The 22,191-nt window shown below is 44.6% G+C and overlaps 1 protein-coding gene across 1 annotated transcript in view; it reads left to right on the forward strand.

The window, feature by feature from the left end:
* Positions 1–8,023: 8,023 nt before the first annotated feature.
* LOC144684913 (DEP domain-containing protein 1B-like) overlaps positions 8,024–22,191 on the forward strand; it is a 48,570-nt gene continuing 34,402 nt past the window's right edge. Inside the window, exons 1-3 of the mRNA XM_078549323.1 lie at positions 8,024–8,174; positions 8,383–8,648; positions 13,968–14,106. Of these exons, the coding sequence (XP_078405449.1) occupies positions 8,416–8,648; positions 13,968–14,106 (372 nt within the window). The 5' untranslated portion in view covers positions 8,024–8,174; positions 8,383–8,415. The remainder of the gene's footprint in view (positions 8,175–8,382; positions 8,649–13,967; positions 14,107–22,191) is intronic.

Here is a 22,191-nt window from a genome sequence, read left to right on the forward strand (position 1 = left end):
ACAGGAAATGGTGACCATGGTGGCTTATTTGTGATTCCTGAAATAATTTAACAATCCTTTGGGGAAAGGTGGAGATGAGGAGGAATTTCTTCTCTGAAGAGGGTGGTGTTCCTTAGAATTCTCTTTCCCAGAGAACAGTGAGGCTGGGTCATCAAATATATTCAAAGCAGAGTTAGACATCATTGATGGTAGTGTAGTGATAATGTAATTTTGAGGAAAGGAGAGTTGGAAATTGTTGTAAAATGAGACTTTTGGGGTTCATACTTTGTAACACTCAGGCGAAGAATAAATGTAAATATAATTTAAAAACTGAAATGGAATACTTGGAATGCAAATTTTTTTGAGAATTTACATTTTTCACTTCTGCTTTTGCCAGTATAGCTGGGACATAGACAGCTGGTGCAAGACTGGCTGTGTGGCATTTAGGGTACATTGAAGGCTATGGTAGCAAATTTCACTTTCTAATCACACTTTTTAAAGTTTCTCTTGAATTCCTTATTTGATTTATTAGTGACTATCATATGTTTATTAATTTAATTCAAATTCCACCAGCTGCCTTGGTGAGATTTCAAACTTGTGTCCTTTGAGTTTATGTCCTGGGCCCTTGGATTATCAGTCCAGTGACATTACCACTATGCCACCATCAATGATGTCTAACTCAGCTTTGAATATATTTGATGACCCAGCCTCCACTGTTTTCTGGGAAAGAGAATTCCAAGGAATACCATCCTTTTCAGAGAAGAAATTCCTCCTCATCCCCATCTTAAATGGGAGACTCCTTATTTTCAAACTCTGTCCCCAGCTCTCAATTCCCCCAAGAGAGGAAGCATCCTCTTGGCACCTACTCTGTCAAGCCCCCTCAGCATCTTGTTTCAGCAAAATCACCTCTTATTCTTCTAAACTCCAATGAGTACAGACCCAACCTGCTCAACCTTTCCTCATAAGACAGCCTCTTCATCCCAGAAATCAGCTCAGTGAACCTTTTCTGAGCTACTTCCATTGCAAGTATGCCCCTCTTTAAGTAAGGAGATGAAAACAATACACAGTACCCTAGGTAGTCTCACCAATGTCTTGTACAGTAGTAGCAAGTGTTCCCTGCTAGTACATGCCACTCCCCTTGTAATAAAGACCAACTTTCATTTGCCTTCCTAATGCTGTACCTGCCTACTAACTTTTTGTGATTCACAGAATAGTTATAGCACAGGAGAAGGCCATTTGGCCCATTGTATGTGAACCAGCTCTCTGAATGAGTTAACTGAGTGCCATTCCCCTGCCTTCTCTACGTAACCCTGTACGTTCTTCCTTTTCAGATAAGTCTAATTCCATTTTGAATGCCTTGATTGAACTTGCCTCCACCAAACTGTCTGACAGTGCATTCTAGACCTTAACCACTCGCTGTGTGAAAGTTTTTCCTTGTGTCGCTTTTGCTTCTGCCAATTACTGTAAATCTGTGCCCCCTTTCTTGATTGTTTCACGAGTGGAAACAGTTTTTCCCTATCTGTCCTATCCTGACCCCTCGTGATTTTGAATACAATCGACTTCTGTCATTTGTGACCCCCTCTATCACAAATTAGTTTACCTGCACAAATGTGTATGTACACCAAGTCGCAGTTTGCAGCCCCAAAACTTCGCTCATCCACGATTTATAATGTTAATCTCACTTTCCCACGAAGAAAGTGCACATTATGCATGTGCCACCTCTGTGCATGTGCAAGTTCACTGTTTGCGCCTTCACCTTTCACGAGAGTTCGCAGGAAATGAACCCCTGTGAATGATGGGAGTTGATTGTGCCTCTTATCAAACCTCCCCTTGTCCTTCTCCAAGGAAAGTAGTTCCAACTTCTCCAATCTACCTTTGAACTGAAGTTCCTCATCCCTGGAACCATTCTTGTGAATCTTCTCTATACTGTCTCTAATGCCTTCAGATCATTCCTAAAGTGGGGGTGCCCAGAACTGGATTCCAGCTGAGGCTAAACTAGTGCCTAACCAAGTTCAGCATAACCTCCTTACTCTTGTACTCTATGTCCCTATTAATAAAGCCTAGGATACTGAATACTTTATTAACTGCTCTCAACCTGTCCTGTCATCTTCGATGACTTATGCACATAGACACCCAGGTATGCCTGCTCCTGTGCACCCCTTTAGATTTGTATCCTTTATTTTCTCTTCTCTCTCCATGTTCTTTCTACCAAAATTAATCACTTCACATTTCATTGCAATGAGCTTCATCTGCAAGCTGTCTATGTCCGTTTGACATTCTACACCATCCTTCTCACAGATCACAATGCTTCCAAGTTTTGCATCATCCACAAACTTTGAAATTGTGCCGTGTACACCAAGGTCTATGTTATTGATATGCATCAGGAAGAAAGTATCCAAACACTTAGCCCTAGGAAACTCCACTACAAACTTTCCTCCAGCCTGAAAACATCCATTAACCACTCACCACCTGACTTCCCAAAGTCTGGCCACCATTACAAGGCACAAGTCAGGAGTGTGATGGAACACTCTTCACTTGCCTGGACAAGTGCAGCTCCAACAACACTCGAAGCTCAAGACCATTGAGGACAAAGCAGCCTGCTTGATGGGCAGCCATCCACCACAAGACAAGAAATAGGAGCAAAGGTAGAACATATGGGCTGCCAAGCCTGCTCTGCCATTCAATAGGACATTTTCCTGCACATTCCCTGAGACCAAAAATCTGTCTATCCCAGCCTTAAATATATTCAAGAATGGAGCATCCACAGTCCTTTGGGGTAGAGAATTCCAATTCCCCTTTGAGTGGAGTAATTTCTTCTCAGCTCATTATTAAATGATCGGCTTCTTATCCTGAGACACTGTCTCCGTGTTTTAGACTCCCCGACCAGAGGAAACAATCTCTCTGTGCGAACCCTATCAAACCCCTTCAGAATTTTGTAGGTTTCAATGAGATCACCCTTCATTCATATAAACTCCAGAGAATATAAGCCTAATTTACTTGTCCTCTCATCATAGGACAACCCCCTTATCCCAGGGATCAACTTAGTGAATCTTCGCCGCGCAACCGCCAATGCAAGTATATCCTTTCTTAAATGTGGGTACCAAAACTGCACACAGTATTCCAGATATGGTCTCATCAAAACCCTGTACAATTGTAGCAAGACTTCTGTATTCTTTTACTCCAATCCCCTTGCAATAAATGCCAACATGCCATTTGCCTTCCTAATTGCTTGCTGCATCTGCATGCCAACTTTGTGTTTGGGAGGTTATGCTTCAGGTATACAGGTCATTGGTGAGACCACATCTGGAGTACTGTGTACAATATTCACCACCTTTATCTTGAGGAAAGGTCTAAATGCATTAGAAGCAGCTCAGAGAAGGTTTACTAGGTTAATACCTGGAATGGGCAAGTTGTCTTATGAGGGCTAAAGGCCATGTCCTGGAAAATGGGATTAGAATAGATAGGTGCTTGATGGCTGGCACTGACATGATGGGCTGAAGAGCTGGTTTATGTGCCGTATAACTCTGGAAAAACTGGACAGCCTAGGATTGTACCCTGTGGAGTTTAGAAGAGTAAGAGGCTACTTGATTGAAACATAGGATCCTGAGGGGGCTTGACAGGATGGATGTGGAAAGGACGTTTCCTTTCCTCTTGTGGGACAATCTAGGACTCGGGGTCACTGTTTCAAAATAAGGGGTTGCCCATTTAGGACAGATGAAAACATTTTTGAGAGTTGAGACTTTGGAGTTCTCTTCCTCAAAAGATGGTTGAGGCAGAGTCCTTAAATATCTATAAGGCAGAGGTGGATACATTCTTGATGAGCAAGGGGTGGAAGGTTATCGAGGATAGGTAGGAATGTGAGGTTAGAATCAGATCAGCCATGACCTTATTGCATGGTGGAGCAGGCTTAAGGGGCCAAGTGGCCTACTCCTAATTCATATGTTCAAATGTTCGTATATTGCTATTCCTCCACTGTGCTGGGTCAACATTCTGAACTCCCTTCCTAACAGCTGTGGGTGTTCAACGATGCGTGGACTGCAGCAGTTCAAGAATGCAGCACACCACCGTCTCAAGGGTATTTAGGGGTGACCAATAAATACTGGCCTAGCTAGCAATGCCCACATCCTATGAATGGATAAATAAAAAGCCACCGCCTCTAGCACTTATGCTACTCTTCCTTTTTATATACTTGCAGAAGCTTTTTTTAAATCTGTTTTTATATTCTTGCTAGTTTTCTCGTACTCCAATTTCTCCCTCTTTATTTTTTTCAGTCATCCTTTGCTGATTTCTTAACTTACTGAATCTTCCGGCCTAACTCTAATCTTGGCAGCATTGTGCCTTTTCTTTCAATTTGATATCATCATTGACTTCCTTAGTTGGGCAAGGACGGTGCATCCTTCTCGTAGAGTCTTCCTTCTCAAGGGAAGTTATGTTTGAGAGTTAAGTGTCTGCCTCTGCATCTCTGCCACCTTGCCTTTAAACCTATTTTACCTTTCCACTTTAGCCAAGTCTGTTGTCTTGCTCTTCTAAGTGCCTAAATTAAGACACTAGTTTTAGACCCAAATTTCTCACCCTTAAATTGACTTAAACTTACAATTCAATCATGTTATGATAAATCTTGCTTAGAGGATCCTTTGCTATGAGATCATTCATTAATCCTATCTCGTTACACATTACCAGGTCTAAAATAGCCTGCTCCCTGATTGGTTCAAGTATTGTTCTCAGAAACCATCCTGTATGCATTTTATGAACTCATCCTCTAGGCTATCTTTGCCAATATGATTTGTCTAATCTATATGAAGGTTAAAATTGCCCACAATTACTACAGTAACTTTGTTACAAATCCCAATATTTCTCCCTGTATATTTTATCCTACAGTGTAGTTACTGTTAGGGGGCCTATAAACTATTCCTACCAGTGAATTCTCTCCTTTGCTATTTCTCACTGCAGCCAAACTGATTCTACATCTTGATCTTCTGAGCCAAGAATATTTCTCACTCTAGTACTGATCTCATTTTTAAGTGCTACCCCACTTCCTATTCCTTTTTTTCTATCTTTTGGAAATGTCAAATATCCTTGCATATTGAGGTCCCAGCCTTGGTTACCTTGTAACCACATATCTACAATGACTATCATATCATACTCATTTTTTTGTGTGTGCTATCAATTGATCTATTTTGTTATGAGTGCTACATGCATTCAAATAAAGAACCTTCAGTTTTGTCTTTTTACCGTTTTTTCCTCACGCTGACCTTACTTGCTAGTGCACTCTTGTTTGTATGTTCTGTCCCTCCCTGTCGCACTCTGGCCATCATTACCATATTGTTTCTCTCTCTCGAAACCCATTTCTTTCACTCCAATCTTTGAGCCAGGTATTCAACTCTGATCTTATTTACTGTATGCCAATCTACTTGTGGCTGAGTTAGCAATCCAGAGAATATAACCTTTGTGGTTCTGCCTTTTAATTTGTTCTTAGATGCTCATACTCCCTTAGCAGAGCCTCTTTCTTAGTCGTCCTATGTCATTGGTACCCATGTGGACCACAACAACTGGATCCTTTGCCTCCCATTGCAATTTCCTCTCCACAGAGCAGATGTCCTTAACCCTGGCACTGACAGGGACTCGTGCTCACTGCTACAGAAAACTGTATCTATCCGTCTAACAATACTGCCCCTTACTACAGCTACATTCCTTTTTACTTCCCACACTTGAATGGTCTACTGCACCATGGTCCTGTGATCAGTTTGCTCATCCTGGGTGCAGTCCCTGCTTTCATCCACACAAGCTGCATGAGCAGCATTGAACCTATTGGAAATGTGCAAGGGCTGAGGTTCCTTCACTGCTATTTGCTGTATCCCCATATCTGCCTCACTTGCAGTCACACCCTCCTGCCCCTGATCATGCACCAAATCTGAATTACCTAACCTAAAGGGTGTGACTGCCTCCTGGAACAGTGTCCAGGTAACATCCCCCTCCCTGAATGCATCACAGTGTCCGAAGCTTAGATCCCGGCTCATCAATTCTCTATAAACCTTAATAAAACACTGGTTCGGACTCTATTGGAATATTGCATCCAGTTCCGGGCACCACACTTCAGGAAGGATGTGAAGGCATTAGAGAGGGCTCAGGAGAGATTCACATGAATGGTTCCATGGGTGAGGAACTTTAGTTATCTAGATTGGAGAAATTGGGACTACTGTTCTTGGAGAAGAGAGGTTGAGAGGTGATTTAATAGACATATTCAAAATCATGAGGGGCCTGGACAGTGTAGCTGGGGAGAAATTATTCCCATTGGTGGAAGGATTGAGAATGAAGGACACAGATTAGGTGATTGGTAAAAGAAGCAATGGCAACATGAGGAAAAAGCCCTCATGCAGCAAGTGGTTTAGATCTGCAATGCACTGCCTGACTATTATGGAGGAGACATAGTCAATTAAGGCTCCCTAAAGGGGATTTGATCATTATCTGAAAAGGAAAAAATTGCAGCGCTATGGGGAAAAGACAGGGGAGTGGCATTAGGTGAACTACTGCTTCAGAGGGCCAGCACAGACACAATGGGCTGCATGGACTCCAGTGCTGTAACCATTCTATGATTCTAACTCTGAGCCAAAGTTCTTTGAGCTGCAGATACTTCAGATGTGGTTGCCATGGATCATACTGGTGTCCACCACCCACATGCTACAGCAGCAATACATCAGTGTCCTGCTATCTTTATTGTTTTTATTTTAACTTAATGTTTGGAAATATCACTCGACAGTCAAGTTATTCAGCTGGTTAAGCCTTAAATTTAGTGCAATACATATATCTTCCCAGTAGCTGTTTAAGCTATTGCCCCAGTTTAGAGAGGAAAAAAACCCTTAGAACTCACCAACCTGCTCACCTACTTAATATCTCTGAGCTTTGGCTCTTAAATGTTTATATTTGATCAGTTTAGATCAATTTTAAAAAGTGCCAGAAAACTCCACCCTCTCCCCTACACACAAGTGACTCCGTGTCCTGTGACCTCACGTCACTTCCAGGAAGCCAGATCCCAAACCCTTGCCTTTTGCTTGCCTGTTTCCTTGTGATATCAAGCTATGTTTCTCTTTTGAATGTGTTAGCTCCGCTCTTTACACTGCTGTCACTTTACTGAGGAGAAGAAGGGCAAGGAACTGGTAAAGCAAGTCAGTGATGACTGGTGTTAGAGGGCCGGAAAGAAAAATTATTGGAGTTGATGAATAAGTGAGCAAGTTGGGGAGGTATTTTTCTTGGATAAATGGAAGATCGTTGTGGTATAGAGAGAGCAGTGGCATGTGGGCAGAGAGGAGATGTGGAAATAGCTGGGGACAGCCTTGGTGATGAATGTCTTGGGAGAAATGTGGTGGCTATGGGTGTAGGTTGGAAAGTTTTGAGGAAGTGACTGAGTGTGATGGTGCAGTTAAGTCAAATTAATTGAGGGAGTTGAGCAAAGGTTTGAAGTCTGGTTGAGTCATTTGCTGCTATGGGAGAACACCTGAGGAAATCAACTTTGGAGTTTGAGGTAGTAAGCATGGATTTTAAATAAGGCAGGGGAAAGAAGGATGGGAATGGAAGACTAGGAGGTGAAGATGCTGCAAGAATTTGGTGAGGATAGAGGCCTAGGCAGTTTTCAGCATTGTTCCTGAGTGGTTTCACCCTGTCCTCTGCATTTGACAAACCTGAAACCTTGGCTAAGGTCAGTTTGGAATTGAAATGGGCATCTTAACAGTATTTTAAGTTGTCCCCTGAGCAATTGAGGGAGATTTTCTCATTTACTTTACTTTCAGCCATTCTGTCTGTAATTTCATTGATTCAGCTGGAATGACTGAATATTGTGTTTTGACAGAGTAAAGGAGATGGTTTACATATTCTTTATTTTACCTAATTTGAAGATATTACATTGGCTGCTTGTCCTGAAAGCTTTATTTCTGTTTATACCAGTCTTGTAGATATTCTTGTTTTACCAGCTCATACAACTGAGGACAAGAAGTGGAGCTGTTTAAACCAATATTGAATTCAATAAACTTGCTTTGCACATTTCCAATTTACAGTTGAGTTGCAGTACTTGCCCATCACCTGAAAAAGCCTGTCAGTGCTGGGCCAATTGAAATTCATGTTTGAGATCAATATCTTTTGTTGAGCAAGGTTATAGAGGAAGGTTGATTTGAGGTATAAGCCAATCATGATCTAATTAAAAGGTAAACAGACTTTTAGGATTAAATTGCTTCCTGTTTCTATAGTTTTTCCAAGTTTTTAAATTATTCTTTACAGTTTTTAAACATGTAATTTCATCAAGTGATGTGCCTGGACATGATGGGATGTAGTGTGTACCTCAATTCTTACTTTTGAAAATGCCTCTGCTAGTCTGAATAGGTTAGACTACTTTTTTCCTCCTATGTCTCCTAGTGGAATGAAACCATCGAGTTATTTCGAGCCAAGATGCCCCTGAAGAAGCATCGTCTTCACTTCCGTACTCATGATCGCTGCTTTACTGCCTCAGAGGGTGCTGATTGGTTACATGAATTGCTTAAAAGTAATCACAATTTTGGGCCTGAAGTTTCTCGTTATCAGACTGTGCAGTTACTCAAAAAGTTCTTAAAAAATCACGTGATTGAAGATATAAAGGGAAGATGGGGAAAAGAAGATTTTGAAGATAATAATAGATTATACAGGTATGGCACAATTATTAACTGTTTAATTCATTTTCTTCTTGTGACATATGCATCTGAAACGAAGGCCTACTGCTCACTCGCTGTGGCTATTGCTGAGATGCCAAAATGTTCCTACTGAATCTCCCTTTGATTCTTGTGTCTCAACAGAAAACTTATTGTTTGATGCATCTCAGATAGGCAATCAAACTTTCATTCATCCCTGTTCAGTAATATCAAACAGTAAATTACTACTATCCTACTCATTGGCTCACTTCAATCCAATGGCTATTCTGATGATGGGCAGTTTGCTCCCATGCTAACAATGTCACTCTTGAACTGAATGCTGGGTTTCATTTTGTTCCTTCCGTTCAGAAACATTTTCCTCATAGCATATTGATAATGGTTGATATTGTTGGTATTTTCATTTTCTAATCATCCTTCCAATCATTGCTCCCCCTTTAATTGTGAAGTTTTTTCACATGACATATATTTCTCAAATTGTGATCTCCTCTTCGTATTCTCTTTCCTTTTTAAATGGTAGGTACCATTTTCGCTTCCAACTTGTAATGTTCTTGTAATTTTTTAATATTCGCAAAAGCTAAACTTGTTACAAATTTTGTTTGTATTTAAAAAGTTCCTCCCATCACTGGATCCTATAACTGGGGCTTTTCCCTTCATGCCCAATAGCTTATTTGTTAATGGCCCAGGTCACAATGAACCCACCCCCCAACATTGCGTAAACTCGATACTGTTGAATATGACACCACATGCTTTGTCGTCTTTGTAAAAGATGGATTCATATTCTCTCAGCCTGTTGTAAACCAACCAGTTGTAATTGTAAACAATGCCTTGTAAATTCATCATAATCCTAAGCTATCCCTGTTAATGGAGTTAAATCATTTACAAATCTCAAACTAGGCAGCACTGTGCTTAAGATACAAACTTTTTTTTATTCATTAACAGGATGTGCGCTTTGGCTGGGCCAGCATTTATTGCCCATCCCTAATTGCTCTTAAGGTGGTGGTGAGCTGCCGCCTTGATCTGCTGCAGTCCGCATGGCATAGGTACGTCCACAGTGCTGTTAGAAAAGGAGTTCCAGGATTCTGACCCAGTGACAGTGAAGGAATGGTGATATATTTCCAAGTCAGGATGGTGAATGACTTGGAGGGGAACTTCCAGGTGGTGATGTCTGCTGCCCTTGTGCTTCTAGATGGCAGTGGACGTGGGTTTGGAAGGTGCTGTTGAAGGAGCCTTGGTGAATCCCTGCAGTGCACCTTGTAGATGGTACACACTGCTGCTACTGTGCGTCGGTGGTGGAGGGAGTGAATGTTTGTTGATGTGGCACCAATCAACCGGGCAGCTTTGTCCTGTACGGTGTCAAGCTTCTTGAGTATTGTGGGAGCTGCACTCATCCAGGCAAATGGGGAGTGTTCCATCACACTCCTGTCTTGTGCCTGGTAGATGGTGGACAGGCTTTGGGAAGCCAGGAGGTGAGTTACTTGTCGCACGATTCCTAGCCTCCGACCTGCTCTTGTAGCCACAGCATTTATACGGTTAGTCCAGTTCTAGTTTCTGGTCAATGGTAATTACCAGCATGTTGATAGTGGGGAATTCATTGATGGTAATCCATTGAACATCAAGGGGTGATGGTTGGATTCTCTCTTGTTGGAGACGGTCACTGCCTGGCACTTGTCAGCCCAAGCCTGGATATTGTCCAGGTCTTGCCGCATTTGGACATAGACTGCTTCAGTATCTGAGGAGTCGCAAATGGTGCTGAACATTGTGTAAACATCCCCACTTCTGACCTTATGATGAAGGAAAGTCATTGATGCAGCTGAAGATGGTTGGGTGTATGTACATATGAAATAGGAGCAGGAGTAGGCCATTCAGCCACTCAAGGCTGCTCTGCGATCCATCAAGATCATGGCTGGCCTGTTTTGAATTCCACGTTCCCATCTACCCCTGATAACCTTCGATTCTCTTAAATTTCACCAGCTGCTTTGGTGGGATTTGAACCCATGTTCCCTGAGCATTAACCTGGGCCTCTAGTTTACTAGTCCAGTGACGTGACCACTATGCCAACATTTCCCCAGATGGTTCTCTTGCCCTCGACCAGGTTTTCCCATCTGGATGAGAAGGCAAAGATGACGTCTGACCCTCTTCATGGGTCTTCATGCCTTCAGCATTTTTTGCACTTCCGCACCACCCCTCTCTGCTCCCCCCAACCCATGTGTTCGCCATAAAGTCTGATAAACCTTCCAAGTTGATGTGGCATGTGTGGAGCTACCCTTTTCCCTTAGCTGTTTTTAGATTGACTTCATTTCCAGAACAAGCTTTATTGGAGGTCTTTCCATTGTCTGTTGAATTTATCCTAATAGCATAATATCAATCACACAAAGACCCACAGTCCAATCCTAGTGAAACCAGGTAAATGTTTGGGCAAGAGAAGAGGTACATATTTAACTATACATTCATAAATTTGCAATTGTAAGTGATTAGCTTTAGCCAAACCAAATGTAATGTAAATTTACCTGGAAAAACTCAGCAGGTCTGGCAGCATCAGTGGAGAAGAAAAGAGTTGACGTTTCGAGTCCACATGACCCTTCAACAGAACTGAGTAATATTAGGAGAGGGGTGAAATACAAGCTGGTTTAAGGTGGGGGGTGGGGGGAGAGAAGTTGAGGGTGGGGTGGTTGTAGGGACAAGCAAGCAGTGATAGGAGCAGATAATCAAAAGATGTCACAGACAAAAGGATCAAAGAGGTGTTGAAGGTGGTGATATTATCTAAGAAAAGTACTAATTAAGAATGGATGGCAGGACACTCAAGGTACAGCTCTAGTGGGGGTGGGGTGGAAAGACTGACAAGGTATTAGTTGTAGATTTAAAAATAATGGAAATAGGTGGGAAAAGAAAAATCTATATAAATTATTGAAAAAAACAAAAGGGAGGGGGAAGAAACGGGGTGGGAATGGGGGGAGGGAGTTTAAGATCTAAAGTTGTTGAATTCAATATTCAGCCCGGTAGGCTGTAAAGTGCCTAGTCGGAAGATGAGGTGCTGTTCCTCCAGTTTGCGTTGGGCTTCACTGGAACAATGCAGCAAGCCAAGGACAGACATGTGGGCAAAAGAGCAGGGTGGAGTGTTAAAATGGCAAGCGACAGGGAGGTTTGGGTCTTTCTTGTGGACAGACTGCAGGTGTTCTGCAAAGCGGTCGCCCAGTTTGCGTTTGGTCTCTCCAATGTAGAGGAGACCGCATTGGGAGCAACGAATGCAGTAGACTAAGTTAGGGGAAATGCAAGTGAAATGCTGCTTCACTTGAAAGGAGTGTTTGGGCCCTTGGTGAGGAGAGAGGAAGTGAAGGGGCAGGTGTTGCATCTTCTGCGTGGGCATGGGGAGGTGCCATAAGTGGGGGTTGAGGAGTAGGGGGTGATGGAGGAGTGGACCAGGGTGTCATGGAGGGAACGATCCCTACGGAATGCCACCGGGGGGGTGAAGGGAAGATGTGTTTGGTGGTGGCATCATGCTGGAGTTGGCGGAAATGGTGGAGGATGATCCTTTGAATGCGGAGGCTGGTGGGGTGATAAGTGAGGACAAGGGGGACCCTATCATGTTTCTGGGAGGGAGGAGAAGGCGTGAGGGTGGATGCGCGGGAGATGGGCCGGACACGGTTGAGGGCCCTGTCAACGACCGTGGGTGGAAAACCTCGGTTAAGGAAGAAGGAGGACATGTCAAAGGAACTGTTTTTGAAGATTGCGTCATCAGAACAGATGCGGCGGAGGCGAAGGAACTGAGAGAATGGGATGGAGTCCTTACAGGAAGCGGGGTGTGAGGAGCTGTAGTCGAGGTAGCTGTGGGAGTCGGTAGGCTTGTAATGGATATTGGTGGACAGTCTATCATCAGAAATTGAGACAGAGAGGTCAAGGAAGGGAAGAGAAGTGTCAGAGATGGACCATGTGAAAATGACGGAGGGAGATTGGAAGCAAAATTAATAAATTTTTCCAGGTCCCGACGAGAGCATGAAGCAGCACCGAAGTAATCATCGATGTACCAGAGAAAGAGTTGTGGGAGGGGGCCAGAGTAGGACTGGAACAAGGAATGTTCCACATACCCCATAAAGAGACAGGCATAGCTGGGGCCCATGCGGGTACCCATAGCCACACCTTTTATTTGGAGGAAGTGAGAGGAGTTAAAGGAGAAATTGTTCAGTGTGAGAACAAGTTCAGCCAGACGGAGGAGAGTAGTGGTGGATGGGGATTGTTCAGGCCTTTAGATCTTAAACTCCCTCCCCCCATCCCCACCCCGTTTCTTCCCCCTCCCTTTTGTTTTCTCAATAATTTATATAGATTTTTCTTTTTCCACCTATTTCCATTATTTTTAAATCTACAACTAATACCTTGTCAATCTTTCCACCCCACCCCCACTAGAGCTGTACCTTGAGTGTCCTGCCATCCATTCTTAATTAGTACTTTTCTTAGATAATATCACCACCTTCAACACCTCTTTGATCCTTTTGTCTGTGACATCTTTTGATTATCTGCTCCTATCACTGCTTGCTTGTCCCTACAACCACCCCACCCTCAACTTCTCTCCCCCCGCCCCCCACCTCAAACCAGCTTATATTTCACCCCTCTCCTAACTATACTCAGTTCTGTAGAAGGGTCATGTGGACTCGAAATGTCAACTCTTTTCTTCTCCACCGATGCTGCCAGACCTGCTGAGTTTTTCCAGGTAATTCTGTTTTTGTTTTGGATTTGCAGCATCCGCAGTAGTTTTTTGTTTTTATCTCTGTAATGTAAATTTGTTGGCCCAAACTGAATGAAGCAGACCCATACATACTTCAGGGCATCTTTTTGCTTCAATTCATTGTTAGCTCAGGCCCTGATTCTGAATGCAGACTGTATTAGCACTAACTGTTAATATATGTTGGTGTGAAGCAAAATCTACTTGCACTAATGCTACTGTGTAGTATAAATCCAGTTAGTCTTCCAGTCAAACGCCTCGGATACATAGGAACACTACGAGCTGTAAGCTCTCCTCCAAGTCTCACACCATCCTGACTTCATACTATAATTGCCATTCTTTCAGTGTGGTTGGGACAAAAACTTGGAACTACCTTCCTAACAGCATTATAGGTGTACCTACGCAAGATGGACTGCAATGGAAGAAAGGAGGTGACTTGTCACCACCTAAAATGTTAGCCTGCCGGTGGTGCTCACGTCCCATGAAACAATTAAAAAAAAAAATCACCAGCCCGCTTGTCAATTTAAGTTGTTGCAGAATATACAATCGTTAACCATTGTGTAAATGGATTAATTGCATGATGCATGCATTTTATTTTGCAGATTTCCTCCATCCTCTCCTCTGAAGCCTTACCCGAAAAAAACATCCCATTTAATTTGTGACACACGTCCTAAATTTCCAAATTGGAATGACTATGATATTCCAAAGCCAGGCCCTGTCCCAGTAAGGCCTATAATTTTGGTAAGACGTTTTAGAAATTATTTGTATTTTAGATTATCATTCAGTTGCAATTCAAATTTTGTCTATAAAATGTATATACTGTACATATCCAATGACCTTCACTTCAGCCTCGTACCTAACTCGTTAAATATTGAAAACTCCACACTAAATTGTACTTTTATATAACTTTTTTTTGAGGTGTAAAACATGCTATAGAATTGAGATCATGTGGAAAAATGATTATATTTCCATGTGAGAGTTGCGTGAGACTTGGAGGTGGAGAATTTTGGAGGTGATGTTGAGGAGGTCTTGGCAAGTTACTGCAGTCCATCTTGTAGATGGTGCACACAGTGTTACACAGTTGATGGATGGGGTGCTGATCAAATGGAGTGTTTGATCCTGTCAAGCTTCTTCAGTGTGGGAGCTGCACTCTTCCAAGTACCTAAAGAGTATCTCATCACTCTCCTAATTTGCATTTTGTAGATCATGAGTCCCTCTGCTTCTGATCTGTTGTTACAGTTCAATTAAGGTTCTCATCAATTGTGGTCCCAAGAATGTTGAAGGTAATGAGAGCTGGTTGGTTTCTCATTGGAGATAATTGATTGTCTGGCACTTCCATGGTACAGTTGTTACATGCCACCATCAGCCTAAGCCTGGATATGGCCCCAGAGCCTACTTCATGTTGGGAACAACTGTTTCATTATCTGAAGAGTTGAATGGAACAAAGTACTTCAATCACCAGTGAATATCCCCACATCAGGCCTTATGATAGAGAGAGGGCCATTGAAGCAGCTGCAGATGGTTGGGCCTAGGATACTGCTCTAAAGAATTACTGGAACAATGTCCTGGAGCTGAAATAATTCACCATCCACCACAACCATTCTCCTTTGTGCTAGATATGACTTGAACCAGTGGAGACCTCGATTTTATTTAGGGCTCCTTTACGCCAAACTAAGCGAAATGCTGCCTTGATATCAAAAGTTGTTTTTTATTCATTCAAGGGATGGCTCGGCCCTCATTTATTGTCAATCCCTAATTTCCCTTGAGAAGGTGGTGGTGAGCTGCTCCTTTGAACTGCTGCAGCCCGTGTGGTGTATGTACAACCACAGTGCTGTTAAGGAGGGAGTTCCAGGATTTTGACCCAATGACAATGAAGGAATGGTGACATATTGCCAAGACTGGATGGTGTGCGGATTGAAGGGGAAATTCCAGGTGGTGGTGTTCCCATGCATCTGCTGCCTTTGTCCTTTTTTAGATGGTGGAGTTGTGGGTTTGGAAGGTGTTGTCTAAGGAGCCATGGTGAGTTCCTGCAGTGCATCTTGTGAATGGTACACACTGCTGCCACTCTGTCAGTGGGTGGAGGAAGTAAATATTTGTGGATGTGGTGCCAATCAAGCAGGCTGCTTTGTCCTGGCTGGTACCGAGCTTCTTGTGTTTTTTGGAGCTGCACTCATCCAGGCACGTGGAGAGTATTCCATCACACTCCTAACTTGTGCCTTGTAGATAGTGGACAGGCTTTTGGGGAGCCAGGAGGTGAGGTACTCACCACAGGATTCTTAGCCTCTGACCTGCTCTTGTAGCCACAGTATTTATATGGTTAGTTCAGTTTCTGGTTAATGATAAGCCCCCAGGATATTGATAAGTGTGGGATTCAGTAACGGTAATGCCATTGAATGTCAAGGGGTGATTGTTAGATTCTCTCTTGTTGCAGATGGTCATTGCCTGGTACTTGTGTGGTGTGAATGTTACTTGCCACTTGACAGCCCAAGCCTGGATATTGTCCAGGTCTTGCTGCATTGGACATGGCCTACTTCAGTCGCATATAGTGCTGAACATTGCGTAACCATCAGCAAACATGCTCACTTCTGACCTTTTGATGGGGGGGAAGGTCATTCATGAAGCAGCTGAAGATGGCTGGGCCTAGGACACTCCTGCAGTGATGTCCTGGAACTGAGACGGTTGACCTCCAACAGCCACATCCATCATGTTTTGTGCTAGGTAAGATACCAACCAGGGGAGAGTTTTCTCCCTGATTCTCTGACCCCAGTTTTGCTAGCGCTCCTTGATGCCATACTCAGTCAAATGCTGCCTTGATGTCAAGGCAGCCACCCTCTCCTCCCCTCTGGAGTTCAACTTTTTTGTCCATGTTTGAATCAAGGCTGTAATGCGGTCAGGACCCTACTGGCTCTGATGGAACCCAAACTGAGCATCAATGAGCAGGGTACTGCTAAGTAAGTGCTGTTTGGTATCACTGTTGATGACTCCTTCCATCACTTTACAGATGATCGAGAGTAGACTGGGGTGATAATTGGCTGGGTTGGATTTGTCCTGCTTTTTGTGTACAGGACATACCTGGAAAGTTTTCCACATTGCCAGATAGAAACCAGTGTTGTAGCTATACTGGAACAGCTTGGCTAGAGGCACAGCAAGTTCTGGAGCACAAATATTTTGTATTCTTGCCGGAATATTGTCAGGGGCCATAGCCTTTGCTGTTTCCAATGCCTTCAGCCACTACTTGATATCACATGAAGTTCATTGAATTGGCTAAAGACTGGCACCTGTGATTCTGGGGACCTCCAGAGGAGGCTGAGATGGATATCCACTAGGCATTTCTGGCTGAAGATAGTTGCAAATGTTTCGGCCTTATGTTTTGCGCTGGTGTGCTGGACTCCCTCATCATGAGGATGGGGATATTTGTGGAGACTAGTCCTTCAATGAGTTGCTTAATTGTCCACAGCCATTCATGACTGGATGTGGCAGGACTGCAGAGTTTAGATGTGATCCACTTATTGTGGGGTCGCTTATCTCTGCCTATTGCATGCTGTTTGCACACAAGTAGTCCTGAGCTGTAGCTTCACCAGGTTGACACCTCATCTTTTAGGTATGCCTTGTGCTACTCGTGGCATGTCCTCCTGCACTCTTCATTGAACCAGGATTGATCCCCTTGCTTGGTGGCAATGGTAGAGTGGGGGATATGCTGGGCCACGAGTTTACAGATTGTGGTTGTATACAATTCTGCTGCTGATGGCCCAGAGTGTCTCATGGATGCCCAGTCTTAAGTTGCTAAATCTGTTTGAAATTTATCCCATTTAGCACAATGGTAGTGCCACACAACATGGAGGGTATCCTCAATGCGAAGATGGGATTTCATCTCCACAAGGACTGTGTGGTGGTCACTGCTACTGCTACTGTCATGAACAGATGCATCTGCGGCAGGCATGTTGGTGAGGATGAGGTCAAGTTTGATTTTTTTTTTGTTTTTGAAGTCCCCCACCCAGAGTACATTCTGTTCCCTTGCCACCCTCAGTACTTCCTCCAAGTGGTGTTCAACATGGAGTGCTGCTTCATCAGCTGAGGGGCGGGCAGTCCATGGTAATCAGGCGGTTTCCTTGCTTATGATGCTATGAGACTTCATGGAGTCCGGAGGTTGAGGACTCCCAAGGCAACTCTCTCCTGACTGTATACCATTGCGCTGCTACTTCTGGATCTGTCCTGCTGGTGGGACAGGGTATACCCTTGGATGATATGGGACATTGTCTGTAAGGCATGATTCTGTGAATATGACTGTTAGGCTGTTCCTTGTCTAGTTTGTGGGACAGCTCTCCCAATTTCAACACAAGCCCTCTGATGTTCGTAAGGAGGACTTTGCAGTCGACAGGGCTAAGTTTGCTGTTGTCATTTCTGGTGTCTAAATCGATGCCAAGTGGTCCATCCACGGTTTGATGCAACTGAGTGGCTTGAGTCCATTTCAGAGGGCATTTAAGAGTTGAGCACATTGCTGTGGGTCTGGAGTCGCATGTAAGCCAGACCAGGTAAAAATGGTAGATTTCCTTCCCTAAAGGACATTAGTGAGCCAGTGGTAATTTTCTGACAATCGGCAAAGGTTGTTTGGTCATCATTAGACTTTTAATTCCAGATTTTTAATGATTGAATTCAAATTCCACTATCTGCCATGGTGGAATTCGAAATTGGGTGGCTGGATTATTAGTCCAGTGATAATACCACTATGCCACCGCCTCCCCCTGTCATCTTAGTTTCATCTCACCTTTGGAATTCAGCTCTTTTGTGCATGTTTGAGCCAAAGCTGTATAGTCCTGGCAAACTCCTATCAAGTGTTGGTGAGTAAGTACTGCTTGATAACACTGCCATGTGACGTGCTCTATTTTGCTGATGGGGCAGTAATTGGTGGGGCAGAGCATACCTGGGCAATTTTTCACTGTAGGTGTCAGTGTTGTAGCTGTCCCAAAACAGCTTGGCTTGAGATGGAGCTCATTTTAGAACTCGAGTCTTCGTCACAGCAGGGTGTTGTAGTGCCAGCACTGACTAAGCCCTGGTCATAGCTTTTGCTTTGTCAATGCACTCAACTGTTCCTTGGTCAATCAAATTTGCGAAAGATTGACATCTATGATAACTTCTGGAGGAGGCCCAGACAATTGTCTACTTGGATAAAGAAGGTTGTGAGCACTTAACTGCTGGTTCTGCCATTGTTGAGGATGGGGTGGGGTGTTCATCCATTATTTGTTGAAAAGTGCCAGGCTGCAGAGCTTTGAGCTATTGGTTGTGAGATCTTTTGAGCTCTGCCTATAATATTGTACTTGCATGTAATTTTATGTTGTGGCTTCATCAGGTTTTTAATTTTTTTTAATTCATTCATGGGATGTGGACATTGGCTAGGCCAGCATTTATTGCCCATCCCTTGTTCAGAGGGCATTTTTAAAGAGTCAACCACATTGCTGTGTCCTTCCTAAAGGACATCAGTGACTAATCAGACTTTTTTTAATTGGATTCAAATTTTGCCATCTGCTGTGGTGAGATTCAAACCCAGAACATTGCCCTGGGTCTCTGGAATACAAGTCAGCGACGATACCACGATGCCACCGACTCCCCTTAATTTCAGATTCATTTTCTGCTGCTCTTGGCATGCTCTTCTAGACTCCATTTTATCATGGTTGGTCACCTGGTTTGATCAGACCATGTACATACAACTGATTAGTGACAAGTGAGGCCAAATAAGATTTTTCCCCCACTGTAAGCCCAGTTTACTGGTTTTGTCCTTCAGGGCTTGGTCAGTGCTGGCATTACCATGTCATCCTTGGTGATTGACACTGAAGCACCCCATCCAGAGCACATTCTGTGCCCTTACTCTCTGTTTCTTCCAAACCTTATTAACATGGAGTACTGACTCATTGACTGAGGCAGGGCAGTAAGTAATCAGAAGGTTTCCTTGCTCACTTTTGACCTGATTCTGAGTGCAATGGCCTAGATTCTGTTGAGGATGCCCCAGTGCTACTTGTTCTTGACTGTATACTATTTTACTGCCATTCTGGAAGGTTAGGATATAACTGGGAATGGTGATGGATGAGTCTGGTACATTGGCTGAAAGAGGTTTCTGAGGGCAGAAGTTTTCACTCTGCGAGTGCGCATGTGCCCAACCCGCTCGAGCATGAAACAACACGCGATGACATTGGCTGAGTGTGCTGATGCCAACGTGCACTCGTGCAATATTTCGCTAGGTGGGCGTGTGATGGAGACAGGTGAGCCTGCCATTAATTGAGAGGCCAGTTAAGGACCTTGAGACACTAATTGTCTCCGACTTTACGTAGCCCGTGTGATTTTTTTTTGGCCGTTGAACAGGCAGGCCACAATTAGCAAAAGCTCATCCATGGGGTAAGAAGGGTCAGTGGCATTGTCAATGTGAGTAATGAGGAGTTTTGGATCAAACTTGCTGCTGGTTGCTTATGTGGACTGACAGCTTCATCTTGCTTCAGAGGTGCATTCTGAGCATTCCTAACCTTCATTTCAGGACTCTGTGTTGTTGTCCAGGCCCCCTGAGGTTTCAGACCGCGTGGGCCCTCGCAGGTATCAGACAGCTTTCTGTTACCCTAGTAATGGGGATTGTGGCTTCTGCTGGAGGCACCCTCTTGGAGGAGGAAGAGAGGGGCAGAAGGGAGAGGAGGCCTGGTGTCCCAACACAGCTTCCAGGGGAGTGACCTGTGGGAGGAGAAGTGCAGGCACAAGGGCCAACAGGAAGGCCAAGGCGGAAGGGGCCGCAGAAGACACCACTATCCTGCTGCCAGGGTTTACAGGCAGCAATGCAGCTAACTCAATGTCTGAGGTTCAATGCCGAAGGAGGATCCATCTCTCAAGGGAGACAGTGACCTCCATCTGTCAGAGGATCGGGCTTGAGATCAGCTCCGACTGTGTGGGTGGACACCCCATGCCAGTGGCGCTGAAGGTCACAATGGCCCTTAACTTCAATGCCTCCGGCTCTTTCCAGGGCTCAATGGGGAATCTTTGCACAATCAGCTGTCCACAGTTGCGTCAAGCTTGTGATAGAAACTATGTTCAGGTGTGCATTGACTTTTACATTCATTACCATATGGGCAAGGCCAGCCAGGCAGAGCGAGCCAGAGGCTTTGCAGTGATTTCTGGGTTCCCCCATGTCCAGGGTGCAATGGACTGCACACATGGCCATCAAGGCACCAGTGGGTCAGCCAGGCGCCTTTGTCAACAGGAAGGGATTCCACTCCATGAATTTGCAGATAGTGTATGATCACAAGAAGTAGATTCTGCAAGTCTGTGCAAGGTACCCTGGCAGCTCCCATGAGGCTTGCATCCTGAGGCACTCCCTGGTGCCGAGGCTCTTCAGTGCTCCAGCCTGACTGGATGGATGGCTGCTGGGGACAAGGGCTATCCCCTGAAAAGGTGACTCATGATGTTTCTCCGCCACCCAAGAGCAGAGGACAAGCAGTGGTACAACAGGAGCCATGCCCCCATGCAAGGGCAGTGGTAGAGAGAACCATAGGTCTTACGATGTGTTTCCAATGCTAGGACCATTCGGGGTGGACTGCAATCCCCCCCAGAGCTTGCCACTGTAGAGCACAGTATGCAACCTCTACCTGGCACTGGAAAGGGGGTTCTAGTGGAGGAAGAAGATCTTGACAGTTGCACAGGCAACGGAGGATGAGTCCAGTAGTGAGGACGAGCAAGGTGAGTAGAATGCTGAGAGCATGGGCACTGACCTAGTTAACTTTCAGGGAGGCAGGGACACTGGGGATGCTTTGATCCAATGCTCCTTCAGCTAGCCTACCAAATAAAATCCACCACCACATGCCAGGGCTGCAGGCTCCATACTCGATCACTGACGGGGCCATTTCCTTGGCCAACAATATACACTCTGCTTTTGCAATAAAATTTCAGGAGGCACGTCCATCATTACATAATGGCCTACCCTGCACCTACAGAATAAATGAAGCATACAGAGACCAATAGCACAAAATAACACCTCATTTAATTGTGAATGTGAAAAAGAGCTGAAATGAACATTAACCAATGTTTTTAATCACACCATGAAAAATTTCGCACCAAAATGGGGGAACAAAATATTATGAGTAATAAGTCAGTCTTATGCTTAAGGTGCTTTACATTTATGTTTGAGGGTGCTACGCCTAGGTGCTTCCCCATTGCTGGCACTGACATTAGAGACAGTCTGCTGTCTTGTTGGCCTTGATGACCTTGGCGGTTGTCCTCTGGCCTGTGGAGTCTGTGAAGGCCCTGACTGGAAGGGAGTGGCCAATGCTACAGCTGGCATCTCCCCAGTTGTCGCAGCCTCATCATATGCCATGGTCACTGGTAGAGGGGCGAAGGAACTACTGGCATCATCCAGAGCACCCTGAGAGGAGCCCACAGACGGGTAGCTTGTGCGCCAATGTGAGGTCACTTTGAACCTCCCTGCTCACCACAGATGGCCGTGCACCCAGCTGGGATACTGTGCCCAATCCATCTCCCACATTGACACTGACCAGCTGAGGGCATTGCTGGTGTGAGGGCTTGCAGTTCAGAGTGCAGCCCCAGGGACCCCTGATTGAGCCCCCAGAGCAGCCTCTCCATGAGAGTCATCACTCTCTCCATGGAGGAGGCATTGCACTCAGCCATGAGAGTCAACGCAGTGGTCATGCTCCGCAGGGACTCTCCGCTGTGGACACCATGGCACGCATTCCCTCATGTATCTCTGCCAGATCCTCCTGCACACCCCGCTGGACTTCCAGCATCTGCTGCCTTATGGACGACTCCAGAGGCCCATCATTAACTGTCGACTGAGCATTG

This window comes from Cetorhinus maximus, chromosome 1, assembly GCF_964194155.1.
Source record: "Cetorhinus maximus chromosome 1, sCetMax3.hap1.1, whole genome shotgun sequence".
NCBI classification, from domain to species: Eukaryota; Metazoa; Chordata; class Chondrichthyes; order Lamniformes; family Cetorhinidae; genus Cetorhinus; species Cetorhinus maximus.